This window comes from Ursus americanus, chromosome 12 (assembly GCF_024610735.1).
Source record: "Ursus americanus isolate L20-20 chromosome 12, mUrsAme1.1.p, whole genome shotgun sequence".
Classification (NCBI taxonomy): Eukaryota; Metazoa; Chordata; class Mammalia; order Carnivora; family Ursidae; genus Ursus; species Ursus americanus.
In genome coordinates this window covers 63,105,205-63,131,873 of record NC_142138.1, presented here as the reverse complement: position 1 = coordinate 63,131,873, position 26,669 = coordinate 63,105,205, and the positions used below count along the sequence as shown (strand labels likewise).

Below are 26,669 nucleotides of genomic sequence, written 5' to 3'. Positions count from 1 at the left end.
TTTTTTTTTTAAAGATTTTATTTATTTATTTGACAGAGATAGAGACAGCCAGCAAGAGAGGGAACACAAGCAGGGGGAGTGGGAGAGGAAGAAGCAGGCTCATAGCGGAGGCTATGATGTGGGGCTCGATCCCATAACGCCGGGATCACGCCCTGAGCCGAAGGCAGACGCTTAACCGCTGTGCCACCCAGGCGCCCCTAAAGCCTTATTATCTTTTAAGTATGGTTCCTATTATCCCCTAGAACGAGACTGTTTATCTAGTACACAACTTTACTTTCCAGATGAACATCTCTGGCAAAATACAGTTCTGTTACCTAAACATTTCTTTTGTAGCCAAACCTTTAAAAACTCATCTATTCTATAAAGTAGGTATATTTATATTCCTCTTTTCCTAAAGGGATGGAGGAGGTAAATGGAGTAGGCAAATGCATTCGGCTCACCAGTTATTAATGTTGTGGATTACATTCTCTGTGGATTATAAGGGGTGTGTTTTTCATTCTGGGCCAACACTGATGGAAGTACCTGGGGAATAAAAACTCATTTTAAAATTAGCCCAAGCAAAAATAAATAATGAGGGAAGAAAATGCAGTGTAAAAAAGAATAATATGAAGCAGGTGAAGGCCAGATAATACGGTTTTGATCAATCACTGCTTTGGACTGTCTTTTCCCTGCATTCTCTGCCATTTGCATGCATAATTGAATGTTGCCTACTCGATGAAAAGGAACACTTATGAGAAAATATTGCTGTCAAGATGACCAAGAGGGGCTAAATGTGTGCTTTACTAAAACTTCGAGGCCCCCTCATAGAAATTTCTGTTTTCACAGTCTGTGCCCCTTTAGAATTTAGGTCTGGTTTGCCTTTCATTGAGAGCTGATGGACCTTCTAGGGAACTCCATACCTCGGTGTGTCCCTATTAGGGATTCCTAATAGTATTTCCTTATGAAATTTCCTCAGCCACTCACAATTCCCAGGGGATCTGAAAATGGCACTTCTTAACATTCATATTTGCTTTTTATTTTCTCTTCCTTTCTCTTATTCATTCTTTGGAAAGTTTTTTGAAGATGTGGTCTCTTTCCTTTCCCAAATACATAGTGAGCTAAACCTCTTAACTCCTTCGCAATCTCTGTTTGTGACTCTCTTCAGCTTTTATCTTCTTTGTCACTGGAGTGATAGCATCTGAATTAACTCAAGCAAAGAAGATAGCATTAATTTTATACACTTCCAAAAGAATGAGAAGACTGTCTGTATGTGATAGCAATGCAGCTACTGTGATGACTGATTTATTAAAATGTAAGGTTTATAGTTTAGATAAAAGAAAATTAATCATTTGATGGCAACTTCACTTTCCCCTCTGTGGTAGGAGCGTCCAATAGCTCAGCCCTGTATTCAGTGGAGTAATACCCCAAAAGCCTTTTCTTCTGCCTTGCTAAGTAGCACAATGTCTCAGAACATCAACAGACCTTGTAAAATAATACCTCGAGGTACCCCATTGGTATTCTAGAAGCCATATTTAGGAGCCAGTCAAGCTCAATGAACTGCTCCAGGGAAAGTTCCGACCTTCCAGTAAGTTCCTTGATGGGCTTCTGTTGACAAACCATTGACCTGAGGGGCAGAGGGCATCCTGTTTTCTTGTTAACCACTGGAAATTACAGTGTTTTCATAGACTTTCCTTAGGAAGAGCAGAAAGTGCCCTCTTTTACTCCTTTTGTAATAATGTTAATTACTAGGACCTTGAACTTCACGCAAAGTAAGGGAAAATTGGTCTTCTACACCTCCCTATACAGGTAGGTTACTCAGCAGATTTCACTACAACCAGATTGCTTTCTCCTCCCTTACATGTTTTCCATTTTTTAATCTAGACTTATAAATGCAGTCATTGGGAAAAAAACCAACAACTAGCCTTTGGGCCTAATGTATTTTTTTAATAATGATTTTTTTTTTCAATGGAACCTACATTGGCCTGACTTCCTTTTGTCTGAGTAAAAGCTTTAGCACAATATAAAAGGGCTGCATGTGCTGAAATGTTGCCCAAGGATATGTGTTATTATTCCTCCCCCCTTGACCAGCAGGGTCTCCGTTCTCTTTCCCTTTCAGCCTTTTGTTTGAACAGATGGGATTGGGGAAGCAGGGAAAGAAAGCCATTCTGTTCTCATTAACTCTCCCCATACACAAACACAAACCTGGGCTTCAGGGACTCTGAAACGGGACAGCTCCCACTCTATTGCCATTGAGACCTGATGTACTGAGATACAAAGAGAGCCAGCCCGAGGACCCACATCACCATTTCAATGAGGCAGCTAACCAGTGAAATTACATTTATATATGTTTTTATAAATACATTCACAAAAATATGTGCCTATATAACATACAACACAAGCAAACATATGTATAGAAAAATCAATCTATTATATATACTATATATAGTACATTACTTTCAGAAATTTCTTTATCATGTATGGTGATATCTTGGGTACAAATATATTTCTGATGAAAGATAATGGTATTCTGTGAATTATAAAATCCTTTTCCCCTTTTATCACATCTTCTCTCTATACAATAGAGTTTAAATATATTGAGAATTGTGGGGTTCCTATTATTTCCCTCTCTCGTGTTCAGTTTTAATGTAAAAATTATTACTAGGGTTTCTAGTTTGTACGGCCTTGTTTGTTAAAGCTCCTGACCATGAACAATGTACAAAAAATTAAAAAATATGGTCCAAATATTGAAGGCTCTCTCTTTAGGGGCTCCTATAAAAGACTTAAAAATATATATGTATCTTAAGAGAAAGGGAAAGGCTTTACAGAACTAGATGAGGGTGTTTCCCCCTGGTGAGCTAATTCTGGAAAGTGCTATCTTTTGTTCTGGATGCTGGATTAGAGAGTGGTCTGGCCTATTTGTTAGATCATATTTGCTTTTAAATCTCCGTCCATCCTCATTACTATGATGAGGGTACTGAGGCAAAGATAAACAGAGCCTGAAAAGATGTCTTCTCATGGCCAGATGCTACCACCTGAGCTTTTGCCTCCATGAGCCCCAAGTCTCAGGAGGGCGAGGAAAAAAGGAACACTGCCCAGGAACAGATGCATTTATATTTCATAGCACATTCATACATTCAGAGCGCAGTCCCAGAGGAGTGGGATGTTACTTTTATTCTTCTAGGACTTCCAACGGTGTCGAATATGCAGAATAAAAACGAAATGGATAAAACTACGGAGATAGTTAAAAGGTCAGTGGGTTGCTGGGGGTTGGGAGAAACGGGAGATGAGTAGGTGGAGCACAGAGGAGTTTTAGGGGAGTGAAAATATTCTGCAAGATAACATAATGATGGATACATGTCATTATAAATTTGTCAAACCCCACAGAATGTACACCACTAAGAGTAAACCCTGATGTAAACTACAGGCTTTGGGTGATAATGACGTGTCAATGTGGATTCTCAACTATAACAAATGTACCACTCTGGTGGGGGATGCTGAGAGGGGGGAAGACTGTGCATGTGTGAGGGCAGAAGGTATGTGGGAAACCTCTGCACCTTCCTCTCAATTTTGCTGTGAACCTAAAACTGCTCTAAAAAATAAAGTCGATTTTTTAAAAAAGAAAAAAGTCTACTTTTTGAAAAGATGAAATGGATTTTGTGGCATCTCTCTTGGAGGGATTCCCCCAAACACAGGGGAATATTTGCATCCAAAAACAAGCATTTCTAGGTGATAAACAATCCTTTATAGTTCTATGAAATATTTCCTTGGAGTCTGTTATGAACACAAATTAGCCAGTTTACTTTTTTTATACCCAAAGAAACTGAAGCACAAAATGCTCCAAGCCTGAGTTTGTGATCAAAAAGAGAAACCAGGTAGAATTTATATTCTTTACTAGTAATTGGTAACTCATGAATACAGGATTCAAAAGAACCTGTTGAAAATAAAACATTTTGTCAACTATCCAGATCACATCAAAATATGCTCATATTTAATATCCCGTTAGAAAAAAATGAACTCTGTTGTATACCATAATTGTCTCCCGCTGTATACAGAAAACACAGATTTGGACTCTAACTAGAAAATCTTGGAATATCTTTCAGCATTTTTATTTTCAAAATCGGTTCAGATTGACTAGGCTGAGGGCAGAGGGAGAGGACTATAAATTGGCCAAACAACTGCAGGGAAAAAAGGCCAGTGATAAAAGGCAGCCAATCCCAAGGGGGGTTGTCTAGCAGGGCGCTGCGGGGGTCAGCACTGGCTTTAGTCCTATTTAATATTTTTATTACCAATCTGAAGGGGGAGGGGAGACTGAATAAAAATGAAATCTGCAGATGGCTACTCATTACGGAGGATTTGCAGACCCCAGGAAGAGCAGGAATGAAATTCAGAGGTTCATTTGGAAAGGTGGTCAGGAAAGGACAAAGAAGGCTGGAAAGCAGCAAGATGGGGAATCACGGGGCAATAGCTCCATTGTGGCAGGTGAAAGGCATCTCAGGCTGCAGGAATTCTGAGAGCATCCTGGCAGCTGTCAAGTCTCACCCCACACATTTTAGGTGTTTGGACTGGCAAGGTAAAGGTCTGTGAGACTGTCTTTAGATTGCTGAATTTAGTTACAAGACGACAACGGGAATTTAAGTTAGGATCTCATCTCTGCCTTCATAATTGCAGGTGCTCCTGCCGAGGGGTGATTTACGGAGTATGGATGATTGAAAGACCAGTATGCAACCAGGTCCCTGCCATTCTTTGATGTGTACCGGCAGCCCTCTGTCCTCAGAGCCTGTCATTCTGTGCAGCTTGGCTCCTCAGATGCACAGTTAGCACAAAGCCTTTCCTCAGGACGAGCTACCACCAACCTGGCCTCCCTTTGCCAGTACCCCTTTCACTGTCTGAAGTGCTGCCCTGAAAGTTCTGCAAGCCTTCTGTATTTGCTCACCAGAGAAGTCATCAACTGATGAGATCTCCCCTTTGCTCTGAACCCTCCGTGGCTCCCCAGTGCCTGCAGAAAATTGGTACTCCTTTGCCTGGGATTCTGGCTGTCTCCCAAAGAGCATACAGGTTTCTGCCCCAGCCCTGGAGTCAGCCTGATTGGCTTCAAACTGCATGACTCACCAAATGCCCATTGTTCCAAATACTAACTACCAGGCACTTTCAACTACCAAACAGGGATGATAACAATAGCTGCCTCATAGTGTCCTAAGGGTCAAATGACGTAAACATACATAAAATGCCTATATCATGTCTGGTACACCATAACTGCTCAAGAGATGCCAACCACAGCTTTCCGTTTGACAATTATTCACCATCTATCCCTAATAACCACTTTATAAAATGATCTTTTAAAAACAATCTTCGTTGGTTTATTTATGGCATGTTGTTTCATCTTCCAGAAATTGGTATTTCTGGGAAAAATATTTAATCTGCCATGTAAAAGTGGTATTTTCCTGTAGAAGCTTGATGTCCTGGTCCATGCTTGAACAGGGGCTGACGTCTGTAGCTCTGACTGCCTCACTGTGGACTAGTCTGTCACATAGTGTCCTTCGTTCTCTGATCTCAGGCCTTCTAGCCGCCCTTCTTTCCCCCTCTTCCCCAGGCCCCTCACAGTGCATCTGCCAAGCACATCCCGCCTTGGTCCAACCCCCCACAGACTGGTGACCCATGCTGTTTATCCCCCCCACCTCACACAGCGGGGGTTTTCATGCCTCTGTGTGTTACCTGCAATGCTCTTCCCGTCCTGCCGTGCCGTTACTTCCTCACTTGGAAACAAAATCTCAAGTGTTCTCTTTAAGGCTCAATCAAGATGGTACCTCTCCTGTGAAGCCTTCCCAGAACTACTCTGCTCCATTCCTTCTCTGAGGAAAGGGGTTTCTTCTTCTGGGTTCCCACTATTTTAACTCCCAACATGCTGCGTATCTGTCTCCATCTCTATTGTGAGGGCTCCCTGGGTCAGAACTGTCTTACTCAATCTATACCTCAAGTTCCTGGCACAGAAATCCTCAATAAATACTTGCCAAGTGTTTTCATTAAACTTGTTAAATTAATGAATGGAAGTTGTTCTTGCTAGAGAAAGGAAATAAGCCCCAGAAAATCCAAGGAACACCTAGGAAAGGGGCAGACAGGTCTAGCGAGAGGAGAGCCTGCTCTATCCACCGGGAACGCCCTCCTGGACAGAGAAAGTGAGCACAAGTAGCTTTGAAATTAACCTTGGGACCGGGAGCCCTTTCCCATGGGACCTGGGTCTGGGTTAGCCACAGAGAAGTGCTGGAAGTGAGACTCCAAAATGCAATTTCACAGTTGGAGCCCCCTCCCTCCTCCAGCGTGGCAGCAGCAGGTCTGTCCTGGGACAGGCACACAGCCTGTGTAATCAGGCTCAGCTGGTAATCAGGGAGCTGCCAAACAGACGCGAGACTAAATTACCTCCCTGTCCCAGACAAAGTGGCCTTCTCGATGAGGGTTAAAACCAGTGATGGTGGAAAAAACAAAGGAAGGAAAGTGGCAGCTGCTACCAAACACCTGGCCAGTGGACGGCTCCCAATCCGTCCTTATTCACCCACAGACCCTCTAAAGCCAGGGTTGCTTAACAAGAACGGGCATTTCAGACCAAAGGTATTTGGCGCCAAAGTCATCTTTAGAGGAGGAAAAAAATGTATGCCCACAGTGACAACGAAAGGGGCAGAACAAATTTCCCGTCAACAGCTTGTCAATGGCGGGCCAAGTAAACGTGAATGAAACAATGTGCCTCGGTTTCCCTCTTTTGTAATTGAGAGGAATGTGCCCTCACATCTGAGATTCAGATGATAAGCTCTTTCTGGGAAAGAAGATTCTATTTCTGTTCCTGCATGTGTGTGTCCTTGGGGAGCTGGAAGGGACCTTGCCATTACAGTCAGAATGTGTAAGCTGTTCATGAGCTGTAAGATAAAAAGTGCTAGAGAAAGGAAGGAAAGCCCAGAAATCAAATAATGACCAAGGAAAGGGGTGCTTCTGAGGCTTGGAGAGAGAATGAGGCTGCTCTACTCGATCTGGAGTGACTAAAGGCTTGGTGTGCCAGGTACCTGCTGTGCCCTGCGTATGCAATGGCAGGCAAAAACAACCAGAAGTTTGCCCCTGCCTTCATGAAGCTTACAGTCTGCGGGGCAAATTGCCGTTAAACAAATCTTCCCATGACTGAATGTAAAACTGCATCTCTAAGTGCTATGAAGAAGCAAAGAGCTATGGGAGTGGCCACGGGGCACGTGATCCAGGTGGGGAAGGCCCCTGAGAAAGTGACACCAGAGCTGAGAGATCAAGTGGGGTTCACACCATGTGGAAGGGAAGGATGGCATTCCAAGCAGCTTGGATGGATGAGAAAAAAAGGCTTCTGCAATCGCAGGGAGGTCTTATTATTCCCTGCATCAATTATTGTCTGATTCAAACATTTTATACCTATACTAGCATGGGACCAGGCTAGCTGCAAGGCAAGGCTGCTTTCTACTACGGAGGTGGGTGACGAGGCAGAGGTTCCTCCTGAGTAGGACGGTAAACCTCACCCTCTACAGGGGCTGGAGGCAGCTCTCATGCTTCCCTCAGCTGTCTAGCTAACAGGAACAAGGTCAAGATGCTCTACTACAGCTCGTGGGTAGCAGACAGTGAGATGGGCAGGAGTTGCTCCCAGGGAAGGGATTTTAGACAGGGCCTGTGACATTGCATCATCTGTATCAGTCAGCTATTGTCATAATGATGCTGAAAAACAAGTCAGCCCAGCGCTCAGTGCATTACCACACCAGATTTATACCCATGCTCATGGTGTACAGTTTTTCTGCGATTCAGTTGATGTAGAAGGGGCTACCTGGGAGGCTCTGTTTCAGGCTGTGGGTCAGCTAGGCAGGGTTCCTGGCCTCCTGTTGGGTTCTGGCCCATTCCATGTGTCATTCTAGGATCCAGGCTGAACAGTCAGTGCTACCCAAGGCACGTTCTTGTCATGGCAGATCGCTGGATACAAAAGCAAACCACGCAAGCACATTTAAGGCCTCTGTTCATGTTGTGTCCATGAACATTCCAGTAGCCAAAGAAAGTCATATGGCCAAAGCCAACATTAATGTGACAAGGATGTATATTCCACCCACAGTGGGAAAGGGTAGGAAGGAATATTTGCTGAACAATAATGCAAATTATTACACCATCCTTAAGACCAGCATGTGGTTATCTTAGGATCAGGAACTGGTGCTCTGGAAACCCGCTATTTGTATTGTCTGCTATTATTTCCTTTTTGTTCTCCCTTACTATTTAGTTAAATTCTTTTTGAAAATGTCAGCTTGTCTCAGCTGTCTTATGAAGAACCAGGGGAAACACTTTTGTCTACCCTCGAGCCTGAGTTTTAAATGGAAACCGATGTACCCGAGGGTGAGAATCCCAAGTGGGAGATGAAACTCAGGGGAAGTTTCCAAGAATTCTTGTTCAGTAATCACCCTCCTCCCCCAAATGGGTTCTCCTTCCAGCTTTCTTCTCTGCTCACTCCTCGGAGGATTCTGGGGTTTGATTTCCTAAGAAAACAGTTTCAGTGTGCGTCCGTGTCAGTATAGAGCATAGTAGATACAACTGCTAGCCATCCTAAACCAAGATGCTTCCAGCCGTCTTGCCATCAGCAAGACAAGCCTCCAGAGCCACTGCCAGTTGCTCTCACCATCAAGGCAGGACTCTACACACCAGACCTCAGACATGTCTTCATTTCCAGCCAGGGCAAGCGCAGTTTACCAACACTCTTATTTTAGAAAGTGATGCTTTGGAAAGTTATAAACACTTCCATGCTGTTCCTAAGAGACAGTGCTGGAGGTGGTCAGGATCTGTCACTAAAACTCAAAATGCAGGTCAACCTCTGTGTCACAGAGGGTAGCCAGACCCTCTTCCCATTCTTTCTTATCGCCAGTGGCTCCAACCTGCAAGAGTGCCCCTCAAACTTTAATGGGCTAAGGAATCACGTGGGGGTTTTGTTAAAATGCAGATTCTGATTCAGTGGGCCTGGGGTGGGCTAAGAGTCTGCATTTCAAACAAGTTCCCAGGTTCTGACACTGCTGCTCCATCAATCACACTTCGAGTAGCAAGGGATATGGAAACCAAGGCTGTTCCTTCTAGGAAATGAAGGGAATGAAACTGCCACCTTAGCTAGATCAGAATGTCGAAGTATGGGGTAACCTTTGTCAGACCTTGGTGGGGATCAGGACCGGCTACATACGGTTTCCAGGGAAAAAGGGAAAAGGTCTATAGAAACTGATTTTTAGGCTTAATCCCAATTGATTGAGTCAGTCAACTGATTTAGCCTGGATCTGGTTATAAAGAACCTATAACCAAAGTTGTCTGCCAATGAAATGGCTACTTCTGAAGTACAACACTCCTGCTCCTGAAAGTGCTGGAAAAGGGGTGAAGGGACTACTGATAAGAGAGGGTGGGGAGGACTCCAGCTGGGTGCAAAATGTGATCAGAAGACCACGAACCTTCAAGCTCTTGGTCTATACTTAGACTGCATATGTGGTTTCTATACAATTTGTGACTTATCATTTTTTGCTGTGAAATGCTCAGAAATGAAAGATGCTATGAAGCAGTGCAGTCAAAGGGGATGAATTCTAACCCCCTCTTCCCTCACAGACTTTGTATTCCTAGGCAATCACACGTTTTTTAGAAATAGGGGGCAGATGTGAAAGTTCGCACACTGACCTCAAGGTACTGGCTTTGCAAGAATTTACGGGGAGTAATGTGGAGACAAGTAGGAGAGACTCAGCAAGTCAGAAGGAGAGAGTGCCCACCTGGAAACTGAGCCTGTGGGCCTGCTGCTGCGCCTGCTGCCTGGATAGCCGTATGCCTTGGATAGGCCACCACCCTCGCTATGCCTATAAGGGAAGGAGAGAACTAGACTCGATCTCTTTGTTTTCCTGTCTTCTAAGTCATGGAACACGTTTGTCCAATAAAGTCTAAAGAGGAACCTAACATAAAAAGCAAAGCTGCTCTTATTGGCAGGGAGCCTAGAACTTCTCTACAGGCCCCTTAATACTCCATGAAGCACTTCTGTGGAAGCGAAAAGCTGTACAGACACAGTCTGTAAGCCAAAGCCAATCTCTGCCCTAGATGCCCTCAAAGGTCCCTCCCGTTCCAAGGCTGCGGGGATCACCTCATCGGCAAGAGTGCCCTCGGAGACTGTGTAAAAGGTTGGAACTAAACCTCTCCCAGCAGGACACCTGTCTGCGAAAGGCTTGGGCCTTCCCTTTTTGCTCTTATACGCACAAATTTAGGTTTTCAGGGATAAAGAATACATGATAAAATCCTGAGCATGGGGTACTGCTCATTAATCTTTGGTTGCAAGGAACAAAAAACAAGTTTGATCCAGGTCAGGCAAGAAAAGGAAAATGTATTGGCTCACACACTCAACTTCAAGAAGGACAGGAGGAGCTCATCTCAAGTCAACTAGAACTGAAGACTCAAAATTTCTCTTTCTCTTCCTTCTATCTCTGTTTCTGTTATATATTGATTCCATTATCACCTCCCAAAGTGAGCAGCATCAGCTCCGGACAGTTATTCTTCAAGCTTAGTAACTAGAAAAGGGTGAAATATCCATTGATATATCATGTCCAGTTAAAAAAATATCAAAGGGAGGCTCTGCCTGGACCATCCTGGGCTGGGCATCCCTCCTGGGACCCACTGCTACGGACCAGAGCAGCGTATGCTCCGTGGTGGGCAGAATCCACTGGAGCCATGTGGCTGGTTCCAGTGCGACTGTTATGAAAAGGAGGGGAAAGAGGAAGGGAAAAGAAAAACAGATGTCCACTGTACCTGCCATTCCTAGGCTTCCTCGGTGTGGGTCCAATGTGTGTTCAAGCAGTACTGCTCATTAAGGCTGCACACAGCCTCACTGCAGCCTGACCAGACTGTCTCTTGCCTTTTGCTTTGTCTCCCTTGCCTCACATGCCCTTTTCTCCCTTCTCAGCTGGTCTCCAGTCTCTCCATTCTTCAAGGGTTAGTTCAAATCCAAACTCCCCCAGAAATGCCTCTTCTTCCATCCTGTATATTCCTTCCTTTCCAGGAGAAGGGATCTCCTGCCTGTACCTTCAGTGGTGTGTTGGCAAATGTTTAAAAACCACTCTCCTGAAAAACAAAGAATCAAAAAAACCCTGATTTTTCACTTGTCAATTTCCATGGTGTAAATACTCCTACCATGGTCGATTTCCTGCTCTCAGCATGACAGTCGCTGAATGCAGAATTGGAAAGAAGTGTGCAATACAGCACCATTACACAGAATTCCCACCATACAGATACAACAGATCTAAAGACTCTCGAGAGCATATCCATCAGTAAACTGTCATAAATTAATTATAAAGTTTATGAGTTTTGAGTATTTATTTGCTTTGTCTTTAATGTAATTAATTTAATTATAGACTCATATATAATTTTTTAATATTGGCAGTGTTTAATAATCATTTCACAAAATTCTTAGAAAATTAACAGCTACAGTTTTGACTTTTCTAGAATTTCATTTCAATAGAATCATATGGGGGGGGGCCTGGGTGGCTCAGTCGGTAAGTGTCTGCCTTTGGCTCAGGTCATCATCTCAGGGTCCTGGGATCAAGCCCTGCGTCAGGCTCCCTGCTTAGCAGGGAGTCTGCTTCTCCCTTTCCCTCTGCTCCTCCCCAATGCTCATTCTCTCTCTCTCTCCCCCTCTCAAATATATTTAAAAAATAGAATCATATAGGGGCGCCTGGGTAGCGCAGTCGTTAAGCGTCTGCCTTCGGCTCAGGGCGTGATCCTGGCGTTTCGGGATCGAGTCCCACATCGGGCTCCTCGGCTGGGAGCCTGCTTCTTCCTCTCCCTCTCCCCTGCTGTGTTCCCTCTCTCACTGGCTGTCTCTCTGTCACATAAATAAATAAAATCTTAAAAAAAAAAAAAAGAATCATACAGTAGGTAGTCTTTTGTTATCTGGCTTCCTTTGCTAAGTATGCTTTTTAGAAGTATTCATGTTATAGCATGCCTCAGGAGTTTGTAATTCTTTCCTGATGAAGGATAGTCCATCATATGAATAATACCACAAAGTTGTAGTCATTCATGATTTTGGTTTGTTTCTGGGTTTTGACTATTAAGCATAAAGCTGCTGTAAAGATCTGTATACAGGTCTTTTTACAGACATGAGTTTTGACCTGTCTTGGATAAATATCTAGGACATTGTTGTGTTGTATGCTAAGTGTACATTTAACTTTAAAAGGAACCACATAAATGTTTTTCTAAGTGAGCTTATTATTTTGCATGCATACCAGAAATGTAGAGTTCCACTTGCTCCCCACGCTCTCGAACACTTAGTATGATCAGTCTTTTAAATTTTAGACATTCTAGCAGGTAGTGTAGTGATATCTTACTCTGATCTTGATATGCACTTCTCTAATGACTAGTGATGTTCAGATCTTTTCATGTGTTTACTTGCCACTCATCTATCTTCTTTGGTGGAGTGTCAATTCAAATCTTTTGCTCAATTATCAATTGGGTTGTTATTGTCAAGCTGTTTCATTATTGAGTTGTAAGAGTTATTTATACATTGTGGATGCAAGTTATTTATCAGATGTATGTTTTGTAAAAATGTTCTAAAGAGTCTGTGGCTCTTCTTTTTTTTTCCTTTGCCGATTATCTAACCATTGTTTTATTTTATTTTATTTTATTTTATTTAAATTCAATTAATTAACATATAGTGTATTATTAGTTTCTGAGGTAGAGTTCGGTGATTCATTAGTTGCATGTAACACCCAGTGCTCATCACCTCACGTGCCCATCACTCAGTTACCCCATTCCCCCCGCTTCTAGCAACCCTCCGTTTGTTTCCTAGAGTTAAGAGTCTCTTATGGTTTGTCTCCCTCTCTGATTTTGGGCTCTTATTTTCTTAATAGTATCTTTGCCCAACCCACAGTCACAAATATTTTCTCCCACATAACTAAAACTATTATTTTTTTTAGCTCTTATATTTAAGTCTATTTAATCTTTGCGCATGGTATGAAGTGAGGTTTGAACTCCATTTCTTGCGTACGAATATCCAAACACTGTATTTTTAAAAAGCCTTCACTTTTTAAAATAGTTTTAGGTTCACAGCAAAATTGAGAGGAAGGTACAGAGATTTTCCACATACCCCCTGCCCCAGCACATGCGTAACCTCTCCAGTTATCAACATTCCCCACTAGAGTGGTGCATTTGTTATAATTGACAAACTTACACTGACACGTCATAATCACCTCAAGTCCATAGTTTACACTGGAGTTCACCCTTGGTGTGGTACATTCTATGGGTTTGGACCGGTGTACAATAACATGTATCCATCATTACGACAGCATACAGAGTATTTTCACTGCCCTAAAAATCCTCTGCTCTGCCTATTCATCCCTCCCCTCATTCTAACTCTTGATCTTTCTACTATCTTTTCCAATGTCTGATCTGCTTTTAATCTCTCTAGTGTATTTTTTATTTCAGATATTTTATTTTTCATGTCTAAAAGTTCCATTTAAGTTTTTCAGTGGGACCTACTCTTGTCACTTAGACACTTAAATAATTTGACTGGTCCTACCCAGTATTTAGTAAGGCCATGGAATTTCTTAGAATAACCTACCAAAGAGTAGGGAGTTTGAAATATATAAATGGGGATCATCTAGCTTATTAGTTGTATCACCTCAGGAAAGTCACTTAATTTCTCTGAGTTTAAGAATGATCATCTAGGGGAAAAAAAAAGAATGATCATCTATAAAATTGAACTGAGTGATAATGTTAACTGAACGGGCAGGAATTTGTTGAAGCAGCAAACAGGTGGAAGAGGTATTTGTGGCCATGTGGCCCCTCCCTGAAGATCTACAACCTCACTGCTTTGGAAGCTGTTTTTAGTTATGAGTCAGAAGGTGGATTAGCAGTCCCTTTGCCCTCAGAAGGAGTGGCAGAGGAATGCTTCTGGATGCTACAAGCCCAGACCGTACGCTGCAAGGTACAGTAGCTGTTCCCAGAACATTGCTGAGATGATGATCTCGAGGATGTCATTCCTGCTCTTAAGAGCACACAAGTCTCAGGGTGCCGCTGCACCAACACTGCAACGATCTGCCCCATGTTCCACTTTGGTCATGTGTCCACACCCTCCTTAGCACTTGAGAACTCTCCACAGGACAACGCTTCACACATGCTCCAGCATCTCCTTCTAGCAGGCTGGTTGTTTGCTGATGAAGGATAATCAGGGAGATTCAGAGAATGGGTGGTTACTACCACAGGACCCAGCAAACAGGACGGGCAGAAAGACTAATCCAATGCGCTCAAAGGACCATATTACAGCATGACCCCAGGAAAGGTAAAAGAACAAGGCAGGCTGTGACGACTTGTCTTGGAACAGTTAAGGACAGAGTGTCTCTCCCAATCTAAACTTATCCTGCAGGCAAGGAGACAGAGCTATAAAGAGCAACGAGCTATACAGCTGAGGCTGGAGACACAGGCAGAGCCAGTGCTCACGTACCAAACGAGGAACGAATTCTTCGGGTTCCGTGAGCAGGCTTAAGATCACTGCTACTTAAGTCACAAAGACCAAAACGCTGGGTAACGTCCAGAAGAGAGGGAGTCTCAGTCAGCACATCGGCAGCTACCTTTTGGTCTAGCCCAGGTTTTTTCAGTTTCAGCACTAGTGACATTTTGGGATGAGACAATTCCTTGTTGTGGGGAGCTATCTTGTGCATTGTAGAAAGTTTCGTGCATCACTGGCTTCTATCCACTAGGTGCCAGTAACACCCCAATCCCCTCCCCTTGACTTGTGACAACTGAGAATGTTTTCAGGCATTGCCAAACCTCTCCTGGGTTGTCAGATCGCCCTCAAATGAGAACTACTGATCTGGCCTTCTGGACTTACACCTTAGAAGAACTGATGGCACTAGCAGTATCTCCTGATACCAAAGCTTAGTGTGAAATACAGGGACCTCTGCTCAAAACCCAGTATTTATGTTGTTTACTTATAGCTGTGAAGCAAAAAGCCATTATTTATATAAAAATTTGCCCCAAGACTTAACAGAGGGAGTGGTTAATTACACACACTCAAGGACATGAATCCCAGCTACCTGGATTCCAGCTTCACCACTTATTACTGTGTGGCACTGGGCAAGGGAATTTCATCTCTTTGTGCCTCAGTTTCTTTATCTGTGGATAATCACAGGCTCTACTTCACTAGGTATCTGAGGATATATATTTGTTGTTATATGTAAGGCACTCAGAATAGTGTTTGGCAAATGGTGAGCCCTAAAGATGATCTATTCTAGCACTTCTCAGATGGGGGTTGTGACAGTGTGCCAAGTGTTCAAGCGTTCATGACATTAATGGCACTAAGACTTCTTTTTCTTTTTATAAGTCCCCAAAATACTAACTTAAATATCTTGCCACTTAAAATAAAACTGTTTGAGAGCCTGCAATTAAATATCAGTGCACATGGCCCTTAGTTGGGTCAGATAGGCCAGCTCCTGACTCAGACACTCAGATTATCACTCAGCTGCCACAGTGCTTTTGGCTATTGCAGAGCTTTCAATTATCTTTATTCTCAGTCATCACTTTTTCTAACCTGTGCCTATAACACACTATTGTACAAAAACAAAAAATATAAGAACACTGGTGCTGAAACACAAGAGGATGCATATGAAATTAACTAATTCTACAACTGCATCTGGAAATGATCTTCCTAAATCCATGAGTTTACTTTATCCAACCCAAATCCTAATTCACATATCCAGATCCAGCCAACATTTCTAAAGTCAGAGTCCAAAATATGCTATTATAGTGAATTTAGCCTTTCATTTATTAGGAACAAAGAGATTTTGCACACCTGCTGTGTTATTTATCCCAAAGAGCTTACAAACAGCCTGATCCCCATTCAGCTGTACACTGTGACTGCTTCCTCCCATTCCCCTGACTTTTGACAATGACTCCTTCCTGGCAGTCCAGGGTTTTGGCGGAAGCTGACCCCATCAGAGTCTCAGTGATTCGGTGTAAGTGCATCCCCTGGACTCTGATTTTCAGAAGTGGGGACATGACCTAATTTTAGCTGAGGAGATTGGAGAAGAAGGTGGTTTCTGGGGGGGGAAGTCACCCACATTGTCTTCCTCGAAGTGGAAGAGAAAGCCTGGAGCCAGGAGTTGTTTGTAGTCATCTATCAACAACGAGGCATAAGCCAATAATATGATGAGGGTTTAAGACAAGAGAAGGTAGAACAGAGAGATGAAATCAGAAGAAATCCTGATAACACTGTCGGGCAGATGAATTATACCGACACTATAGCCCTCCCCGCTTCCAGTAAAACTAGCTAAGCCAGCTTGCATCGGGTTTTTGTTACTTGCATCCTAACATAATTTCATTGCTACACCTTTAGCTTTCCCATTTAGAAATAAACTTTAAAAATTATAAAAACTAAATTAGCGGAGATAAATGCAATCTATGAGAATGATCAACATTAGATCATAAAAGCAGCTTTTGTCTCTTCTGCTTATATAGTCCATAGCTAAATTTCACTTTTCCAAGACTTTTGCTTCCAGCCAAAATGGAGTAACAACAGCCAATTTACACTTGTATCTGAAACAACAACAACAAAAACAAATCCAGAAAAACACTTGAAATAACAGTTTTTGAGACACTACACATTAGGCAATGAAAGTGTGATTCCTGAGAGACAGGAAACCCAATGATGTAAGCCCTACAATTGCCCCAACATACAGCCTGCAGAGAGCTTCTAGGTGGTAGACAGGGAGGGATAACCACAGCAGTGTCCCTGTGTTGAGGAGAAGGAGCTGAGGGCCCAGGGAGTGCAAAGAGGCTAAAGCTCCCAGGCAATAGGAGCAGAGAAGAGAGCTGCACAAAGAGACAACCATGAAGATCAAGACCACAGAGGGCCCTCCTCCAGTACTGAGCAGAACAACGATGAGTGCATGTGAGTCAGGAAACTCCATGAGATGAGGCAAAAGAATAACCCGAAAGGATCAGACGAGGGGGAATGGTACTCAGGGCTCACATGGCCTAAGAAGGCCTGTTTCCACTAGCCGAACTGAAAAAACATCATAATTTGTGAGACAATGGGTGGACTGCTCAGAAGAGCCCTGCCTTGAAAATAGAGAATAATTAGTCTTAGGTCAATTACTGCTCTGGTCCTGCAAAAAATCTCTTAACATTGAGACCAGAATGGAGACTAAACTCTTCCCCCCAAAATTAACTTCATCACAGAACAAAGTTCAGAAGATTTATAAAAATTTTAAGAAACACAGCACCCAATTAGATAAAATTCACAAGGTCTGGCATCCAGTTAAATATTATCAGACATTCAAAAAAGCAGAAAAACAAGACCCATAATGATGACAATAACAATAATTGAAACAGACCCAAAACTGACACAGATGTCAGAATTAGCAGACAGGGACATTAAGATAATTATTATTCCATCTGTTCAAAAAATTAATTCGAGGAAGGTATAAAAAGACCTAAATCAGACTTTTAGAAATAAAAGCTATAATATCTAAGATGAAAAATACACTGGCTGGGAATAACAAATCCTATATGTTGAAAAAGAAAAGACTAGTGAACTTGAAGACATAGCAAGAGAAACGATCCAAAATGAAAGAGAGAAAAAAAGAATCTTGGAAAATGGAAGCAGCATCAGGGAGCTATGAGCCCAAGTGGCTCTGTCTGTATAAGTGGAGTCCTTATGCAAACAATGAATCGTGGAACACTACATCAAAAACTAATGATATACTGTATGGTGACCAACATAATAATAAAAAAAAAAAACTATGGATTTTGAGTGATTAGGATGTGTCAGTGTAGGTTTATACTTGGTGATGAACGTACCATTCTGGTGAGTCGTGTCGATAATGAGGGAGGCGGTGCATCAATGAGTGTCAGGGGGTAGTCAGGAAATCTCTGTACCTGCCTCTCAATTTTCCTGTGAACTTAAAACTGCTATAAAAAATAAAGCCTTTTAAAAAAACTAAGTGGCGTTCCTCAGAGGGGAGGAGACAGGGAAAATATCTGAAGAAATTGTGGTATAACATGTAACAAATGAGATGGAAACTACAAACCCGAAGTTCCAAGGAGCTCAACAAACCCCAAGCACAGGGAACATGAAGAAAACTCTATCACCAAATCACTAAACCAAGGCATCTCAGAATCAAATTGCATAAAACTAAAGATTAAAAGATCATCTTAAGGACAGCCCAAGGAAAAAGGAAAACTGTGTACAATGGAACAAAGATAAGGATGACAGCAACTTCTTGTAGGGCACAAGGCAAGCAAGAGGACGGCAGAAAAACTTTGAGGTGCTAAAAACAATAAAAGCCCTGTTAGCCTAGAACTTTTATCCACAGAAAATATCTTTCAAAAACAAAAGCAAAATGAAAACGTTTTAAGACCAACAAAAGCTAAAACAATTGTTATCAACCGAACTGTACCACAAAAAATGATAGAGAAGTCCTTTGGGCAGAAGGAAAATACCAAATGGGCAATCTGGGTGTTCACAGAGCAGTACAGAGCAATATCTCTCATGAACAAAGGTGCAAAAATTTTAAACAAAATTTTAGTATATTTAATCCAATATTTATTAAAAAGGACCGTATATCATGACTAAATGGGGTTTATCTTAGAAATCCAAAGTTGATTTAACTTTGAAAAATCAATCAATAAACTTGGTAATTCACCAAATCAACAAAGTAAAAAAGAAAAACTGTATGGTCATTTCAATAGATGCAGAAAAAGTATATCCAACATCCATTCCAAAAAGTAAATTCAACATCCATTTCTGATGAAAATTCTCAGCCAACCAAGAAAAAAAACGAACTTCTTCAACCTAAGACAGGGCATCTATAAAAAATTACAGCTAATGTCATACCTAGTAGTGAAAAAGACTGAATTCTTTTCTCAGAGGATGAGAGACAAGGCAAGGATATCCATCTCACCACGTCTATCAACACTGTACTGAAGGTTACAGTCAGTGCAATAAAGCAAGCAAAAGAAACAGACAGCACCTAAATTCAAATAAAGAAATGGTCTCTTTTTGCAGATGACGTGACTATATAGGAAATGCAGAGGAATCCACAAAAAAGCTTCTAGAAACTCATAATTGAGTTTAGCAAGTTTAGAGGATATAAGACCAATATATAAAAATCAAGTGTATATATTCTATCAACAAAAAATGGAAATCAAAATTTTATCATTTTAATTATCAAAAATATAAAATAGTTCCAGATAAATCTGACAAAAGATGAGAGGTATGTATATTGAAAACTACAAAAGACTGCTGAAAGAAATTAAAGACCTGAATCTGTGGAGAGATAAACCTTGCTCATGTTCCAGAAAACTCAGTATTGTAAAGATGTCAATTCTCCCCAAATAGACTTATACATTCAACACAGTGAATATGTAATACAATTTGATGAGCTCATTCTAAAGTTTACCTGGAAATGAAAAGGCCTTAGGAAAGACAAAACAACTTGAAAGAGAAGAAAGTTGGAAGGTAAACATTACCTGATTTCAAGACTTTCAAAGTTACAACAATCAAGCCTATGTGGTACTGACATTTAAGAAGATAAACAGATCAAAGGAACAAAGTACAGAGCCCAGAAATAGACTTACAGGTATATAAAGAACTAATTTTTGACAAAGGTACAATGGCAATTGAGTGGAGGACAGTTTTTTCAAGAAGTGGTGCAAAACCAATTGGATATCCTTACACACGCACATGCATACACACATCACCAAATTTGATCCATACTTCCCACCATATTAAAAAATTAACTCAAATCACAGACCTAAATTTAATATTACAGGAGCTTTATGTGTAAAAACCACCCAAATGTCTACCAGTAGGGACTGGATAAACACATTGTTTATATTGATACGATGTAATTCTAGTTGGCAATAAAAATGAACAAACTATTAATATATGCAATAACATGACTGAGTCTCAAAAAAATAATTATGCTGAGTGGTAGAAGCCAAACTAAAAAAAAAAAGAAGAGAAGATAATATATGATTCCATACATTCTTGTAAGAGACTGGTGCAGTCTTGAAGCTGGACAGATGAGAGTTTCAATCCCCACTCTGCCTTTTAAATGGCTGAATAAACTTTGGGGGATATCTCACTCTCTCTGATTCTCAGTTCCCCCCTTGTCAAATGGGCATAATTATGCCTATAGTTAGTTAACCTCCCAGTGCCTCAATCTACCCATCTGTTCAACAGGGATACTAAAATTACCAACTTCATAGGGTTGTTAAAAAGAATAAATGAGTTAAATTTGTAAAGTACTTTAGAATAAGGCATAGCACAAATTAAGTGCTTCAGATTTATTTAATAAATATTTAATGAGAATTAGGATAGGCCAGGCTGATTTTGAGGATTACTGTGAACAGATGCTGTCCTTGCTCCTATAAGGCTCAGTCTAGCTGGCCGGGGGTGGGGGGCGGAAATCCCCAGGGTAGAAATGTTTTCAGGAAGAAATATTATGTAAGGGGAATGAGTCAGTCTATAGGCTACACTGAGAGCTTCCCTGAGGCAGTGACATTAGTTAAAACCTGGACTTGTTATTGGTAGAGCTTTGGGGCCTTCTTCTACTAACACTGGTCTTTTTCTGCTTGGTTCTGTTTGGGGATTCCCGGTGCTGGGGAGCAAGCTCCTGGGGCTGCTTGATATTCAGAGGCAAAAGAAAAGGAGGGTCTTGGGGTTGCTAACAGGCCTGTTCTGATCTACTACAGGAAGGCCTGAAGCCCGGGAGAGCAGGGCTCTAGACACAAGCACTTCTGGGACTCTCCACCAAGCCAGCAGGCTGACTTCTCGGCCAGTGGCCCAGTGGGAGGGAGGAACAGGATCCAGGAAAGAAAGATGCCATACTCGGCTTTGTCCACGGGGTGGAGTATTTTAGCCAAATAAGGGACCTTTGGAGGCAGGGAAGTCCTAGTTGCTGGACATGTCCAGAGTCACGCCCATCGAACCCTCCTGCCGCAGGTACGTCACCATACTTCTTTAACCTGTGGGCTGTGCCAAGGCCTATCCTGGTAAAAGAAAATCCTCTATAGGCGTTAATAAAGTTAAACATTTTAGAGCCAGTCAGGGCCCAAGGGAGACCAAGGAGCCTGGTTCTTTTCCCCACAAATAAGAACTTTGAGGGCCAAGAGGTGAGTGAGCAGTGTTGACCAAGGTTGCACAGCCAGGGCTGCGTCAGACCCGCTCAGAACCCAGGTCCCTCGACTGCCTGTCACAGCCCTCTCGCTGAGTTGCCTCCGGGTCCTTCAGGCAGGGCCCCTGCCCTGTAGACCTTCCAGTGCAGGTGTGACCCAATCCAGGAGATACGGTCTCTGCAAGAAAACTAATGCAGCGAGGAGGCGGCGGATACAGCTCGCTGGTGGTGGAGTTCCCTGGGTCTCCAGCGTGGAGGCTCACGCCTCTTCTCCCTGGGACTCGCTTTCCTCAGCAGCCTGCTCCCTGCCTCGCCCCTCTCCTCCCTTCTGCACCCACGTTCCCTCCTGAAGACGCTTTCCTCGACCACCTTTCCAAAGTGTTCGCCACTTACCCATGCTCACAGGCGGTCCCTTATTCCCAGTTGTTCTTCAGAGCACACGCCTCTACTTGGCGTTGTTACGCACACGTGAATGCGCGCATGCGCACGCATACCCACATGCGCGTACGTACATACTCATGTGCGTGCGCATGCGCACCTGCACCCCACGTTTACATTTTGCTTTTTGGATTATTGTCTAGCTCCCCCCGAAGATATAAACTCAAGTGAGTTCAGATTAGCAAAGAATCCCCGGTACCCAGAAGAGTGTCTGGTACAGAGAAGATGCCCAGTAAAAATACAATTAACAAAAAAAGGAAAGACCATGGCTTCAAATCCTGATTGATCTGTAAAATGAATTATTGTGAAGATTAAGAGTAAATTAATAAAAATTAAATAATATATGCAAAATCACTCTGCCGACTATGAAGAACAAAAAAAAATGAAAGAGGTTAGGTTAAAGGACTGTTTTCAGTGCCCACTCACAGAGTGGAGGACTAGATATTGATAGCAAAAACAAGGGGCCTGCATCGTAACGATAATTAGCATCTATTTGTATCGATTTGTTTATTTTGTTTTATCCCTTCCTGTTCAAACAAAACAAAACAAAAATACCTGCTACAGGCACATAAGAATACACTTATTTCAACAGGATCCCATAAACTAGGAGTGTGTGTGTGATACACAGACTAGGGCAGCAGCTGAAACCAGAATGAGACAGCTGATCTGTAGATACAAAGTTGGCTGAGAAATGTCCGAAGCATTCCCCGTTTACCAAATGAATAAATTAGAGCTGGTGAGCAAGAGAGCAAAGGAAAAATAAAAAGAAAAAGAAAAACAGCTGGAGAAATGGCTGTTACCTAAAAAGTAGACCATGGACGAAGAAAAGCCTGATTTCTACAGCATGTGTCCTCAGGGCTGGACCGTGAAGCCCCCAGTAGAGTCCAGGATCTGGGGACAGGAACTTTCCACACTGGAGCTTTTTTCTGTTAATATATAGTTGGTCAGAAGCCAGACTTGAAGGCTAAACTAAATTTTAAAAATTTCTTTCTTTCTCTTGGTACTTTGCATCTGTTTCAAGTCAGGAAATTCAAAGACTCTGACTTTAAATATCTCCCAGTTTTTCAGTAAAATTTTAAAAAACATATTAAGAAAAGTGGGGCACATTCTAAATAAAGGTAACCCCATGAGATTGAGACAATGGGAACAGTTTTGGGAAACTGACCTCGAAAAGACAACACATATATTGTTTCACTCAGAAATCTTGTTCCCCTTAAATTTTCTAAAGAAAGCAGAGATCTCTCATGCTTGCCAATAACCTAGAAAGTTAACCACGCCTTAGAATGGCTATTTTTGGCTCTATCTTTAAAAGCATACGGAATTCACCATTAGAAAGAGCTAAAGGCTTTCACGGTTTCAGTAATGGGTTCTCCAAGGTCCTGGCTTTCTGGACATGAAAGTGTCCTAACAGACAGCTCCTTGTCACCCTGCCTCTCAGCATAAGGCCCTCTGGATGCATCCCTCGAGTAGGATGACAAACTTCTCTTTTCCTTCAGTCCTCTATAAATGTCATGCACGAAGAAGTCCTCGCTCTTTCCAAAGCTGATTTCCAACCAAAGGAAGACAAAATTTGGTCCAAATTATAAGAGCCATAAACCACTCTACAGAGTGAAAAGACATGACTGAACTGTTGTTTGACCACAAGAGATGGTTGAGGAACCACTTAAGAAAAGGGGTATTTGCAGAGAATAGCCCTGAGTCAGAGTTAAAGCACCCAGGAGCACCAGACTCCTGAATCCTCATGTTGGCAGTTAGGAAGGCAATCTCAGATAAGTTGCTGATCTCTCTGAATCTCAGTTAGCTCACCTGTGAAATAAGCACTAATCACTTCTTCCCCAATTGCCTGCTGGATTCAAGGAGAAAATGGACAAGAAAGGATTCACAAACCGTATTATCAGAAATTGACAAGTATTATAATAACCCATATTCCACCATCTCCAGCAAGAATGAAGGAAGTACGATAACTACCATGTTTGGGCACCTGCTTCCTATAATGCTTTTCCATCTCTATGTCCCAAACCTTACAATATAGTCATAATTTCTCCCGTTTGACAAGGGGAGAACTGAAAACCAGAGAGAGTGAGTGACCCCCTCCAAAGTGCATTCAGCCATTAAAAGGCAGATGGGGACTGGAACTCTCTGTCCAAATTCTAGTTCTGTGTACCAGTCTGTATTTGATGAAGAGGAAAGGGGCAAAAATGATATATTCGGGGTTAAGGTAAAAAAAAAAATATGACAGAGGTGGTAGCAAAAAATCTAAGAGGGTTTCTGAGGAAGACTGTTGAACTTTTATTTAAAATATTTTAAAATTTATTTTAAGATTGTATTTATTTATTTTAGACAGAGTGCATGAGCAAGGGGAGGGGCAGAGGGAGAGAGAGAGAGAATCTCAAGCAGATTCACCACTGAGCATGGAGGACGTGGGGCTCAATCCCACGACCCCCGAGATCACAACCTAAGCCAAAATCAAGAGGAACTGTGGCCCTGGGTGGGCTGGCAGGAAGGGTGCCCCTATATCCCTCGCCTAGTGCCTGGCAGAGCCATGTGAGCATTCATGACACGGCGGCCAGCCAGGGCCCAGTTCCCAAGAAGAGAAGATGGGAGGTAGGGAAAGGCAGGTGCAGAACGTGAAGCTCACCTTGGGGCTGCACTTGGCTTCTGTGTGAGCAGTGAATAGGTAGGGGACAAGCAGCTTGCCAGGAGGGGACAGGTTGAATTCTCTCCCTGTAGTACTTGAATGAATCTGAGGTCTGGGTGGCCCTGTGTGTGTGCAAACATCTTCTTTGGCTTGTCCCACTACTGTCCCATCTCTTTCCCGTCTCATCTTCTCTCCCTCCTTTTTGAGTTTCTTTCTCTTCCTTGACCTTGCTGGCCTCCTTATTTCTTGTGCACTCGTTCTCCTCTTCTCCTCCTGCCTCCTCCCTTTCCACCACTCTGACAGACTGTATCAGCGAATCCCTCAACAGAGTCATATCTAACTTTTTTATTCATTGCATGATTTATTTTTAGCCTGAAACAACTGCATCCTAAAAATGGAGTTCCTGATGAGACAGAGGCTGGGCCGAGCTATGCGAGGTATCTGGGGCTTGGCCGCCCAGCCTGGCCCTCAGTCTCTGCACGCATATGTCCTGAGCCCACGAGTATTGCTAGGTGGAGCCCAGGCAGTGGGGAGTCGGTCCTCGGGCCCAGGAGGGACAGAGGGGAGGGACCAAATCCGCCTCTCTGCTCCCCACTTCTCTCAACCAGTCCTCTGAGAGTCTTCCGGCCGCTTTCCCGCACTCAGTCTTTCTGGGAAAGTAAAACGAAACTTTTCCCAGATGAAGAGAACGCACCTGTTCATCGTGGGGGTCTACCTGCTGTCCTCCTGCTGGGCAGAAGAGGGGCTCAACTTCCCCACCTATGACGGCAAGGACCGCGTGGTCAGTCTCACGGAGAAGAACTTCAAGCAGGTGTTGAAGAAATACAACGTGCTCTGCCTCTACTACCACGAGTCCGTGTCTTCAGACAAAGTCGCGCAGAAACAGTTCCAGCTGAAAGAAATTGTGCTCGAGGTAAGCAGGGGGGCCTGCTGACCACATTGTCCCAGTGAGCACCGGCTGGCCAGCGGCGGGGATGTGGGAACACGGGTGCGTTCAGGACTCTGTCCTGACGTCCGGCTGCATTTTAGTCTGGTTTGAATCTGAAGATATTCTTGTTGCAAAGCTGGGGTGTGGGAATAGCAAAGGGTGGGTCCCGGCTCCTAAAATGGGGACCATTAGACATGTTGCACAATGCATAGTTCTGATTTAAACTCTGTCACATGATGGTCCTCTTGACTTTTCAAGGGCAATAGTCCCAAGCAACTATTTTTCTGAGATAATGTTAAAGCTATCATTGAAAAGCCTGGCTGAAATGCAATTCAGAGATTATTTGTGGGTTTCATCCGGTGTACAAACTCCCCCCTCTCTGCTCCCTGAAGTTTCCCCACAATCCTGGAGAGACAGGAGGCATTTGACCTTGCTTCTCTCCATGGGTCAATGAGGAATATCACAAAGTGATCTTTGCCTCTCGTGATCTGGGTTCAGTCAACGTTGCACGGTGTACATGTATGAAGATGTGCAGCTGCACATTCATTAACGGGAATTTTTTTCCCCCAGAAAGTTCTTGGTGTGTGTTCAGGGCAGATGCTGAAGTCAGTTCTTATTTTATCCTGTTTGTAAGCCTGGCACAGGGGCCCCATTCTCTAATCCTTGGTGAGTGCCCCAGGGCCAATTCCTGCAGCGCCTCCTGGACAGTGTAAGGTTGCTTACACTTTAGGAGCACCTGTGAATGCCAGGCATTCTGGTAGTCACCAAGATCCCTTCTCAGCCCCATGCGCAGCCCAGGCACAAAACTGGGGACAGGGCTATTTGAGAATTACAGCAGCCTATTAACTAGCACGCCAGAAAGCTCAGCGTAATCAAATACTTTAACAGAGTTACCATGTATCAAACACATGTAGATTTGAATCCCCCCAAAATAGAGTCTAATAAATTCCATGAAAACCATCTCAGATACAGTAAAATATCTTCGATAATTAAAAAAGTGCTTCAGATTCTTAAGTCTCCTGATCATTATACAAACACCTATTTTCAGAGCTCTTATGTATGGTGGCGTGGTTATTACAGAGAGATTGGGTTGACAAAAACCTAAGCATTTAAAAAATATCACCACTACCATCATGTTTTTCCTCAGGCTTATCCTGGGGACTGAAAGTGGAAATTTAGTTCCCTCTGTGGGTTGCAAGCAAAGAGAAGGCAGAGACAGTTTTTAGATCTTTGTACTATATATGGCAACATCAGAGGCTGGAAAAAATCAGGACATATAACATAGCTGCTGCTTAGCCCCTGAAATCCTCACTCACATCATCAACTCTGTTTCAATCTGCCCGACTCAGGTATTGCGAGACATTTTTCTGAAAAAGTTCATTGAAGGCATAAGGATTCTACTCTATATCCTCATCACTGTCCAGTAGCCTAGAACTCGAAGAGAATGCCAATACAAGTAATGACCTCTCAGTGTTGATTCCCCAGCATATTAAAATACATGTGCGTGCACACACACACACACACACAC

General features: G+C 42.8%; 1 protein-coding gene across 1 annotated transcript in view; it reads left to right on the top strand.

Annotated features, from left to right (window-relative positions):
* Positions 1 to 24,680: 24,680 nt before the first annotated feature.
* CASQ2 (calsequestrin 2) overlaps positions 24,681 to 26,669 on the top strand; it is a 61,421-nt gene continuing 59,432 nt past the window's right edge. The window contains exon 1 of the mRNA XM_045801434.2: positions 24,681 to 25,126. Coding sequence (XP_045657390.1) covers positions 24,893 to 25,126 — 234 coding nt within the window. The 5' untranslated portion in view covers positions 24,681 to 24,892. The remainder of the gene's footprint in view (positions 25,127 to 26,669) is intronic.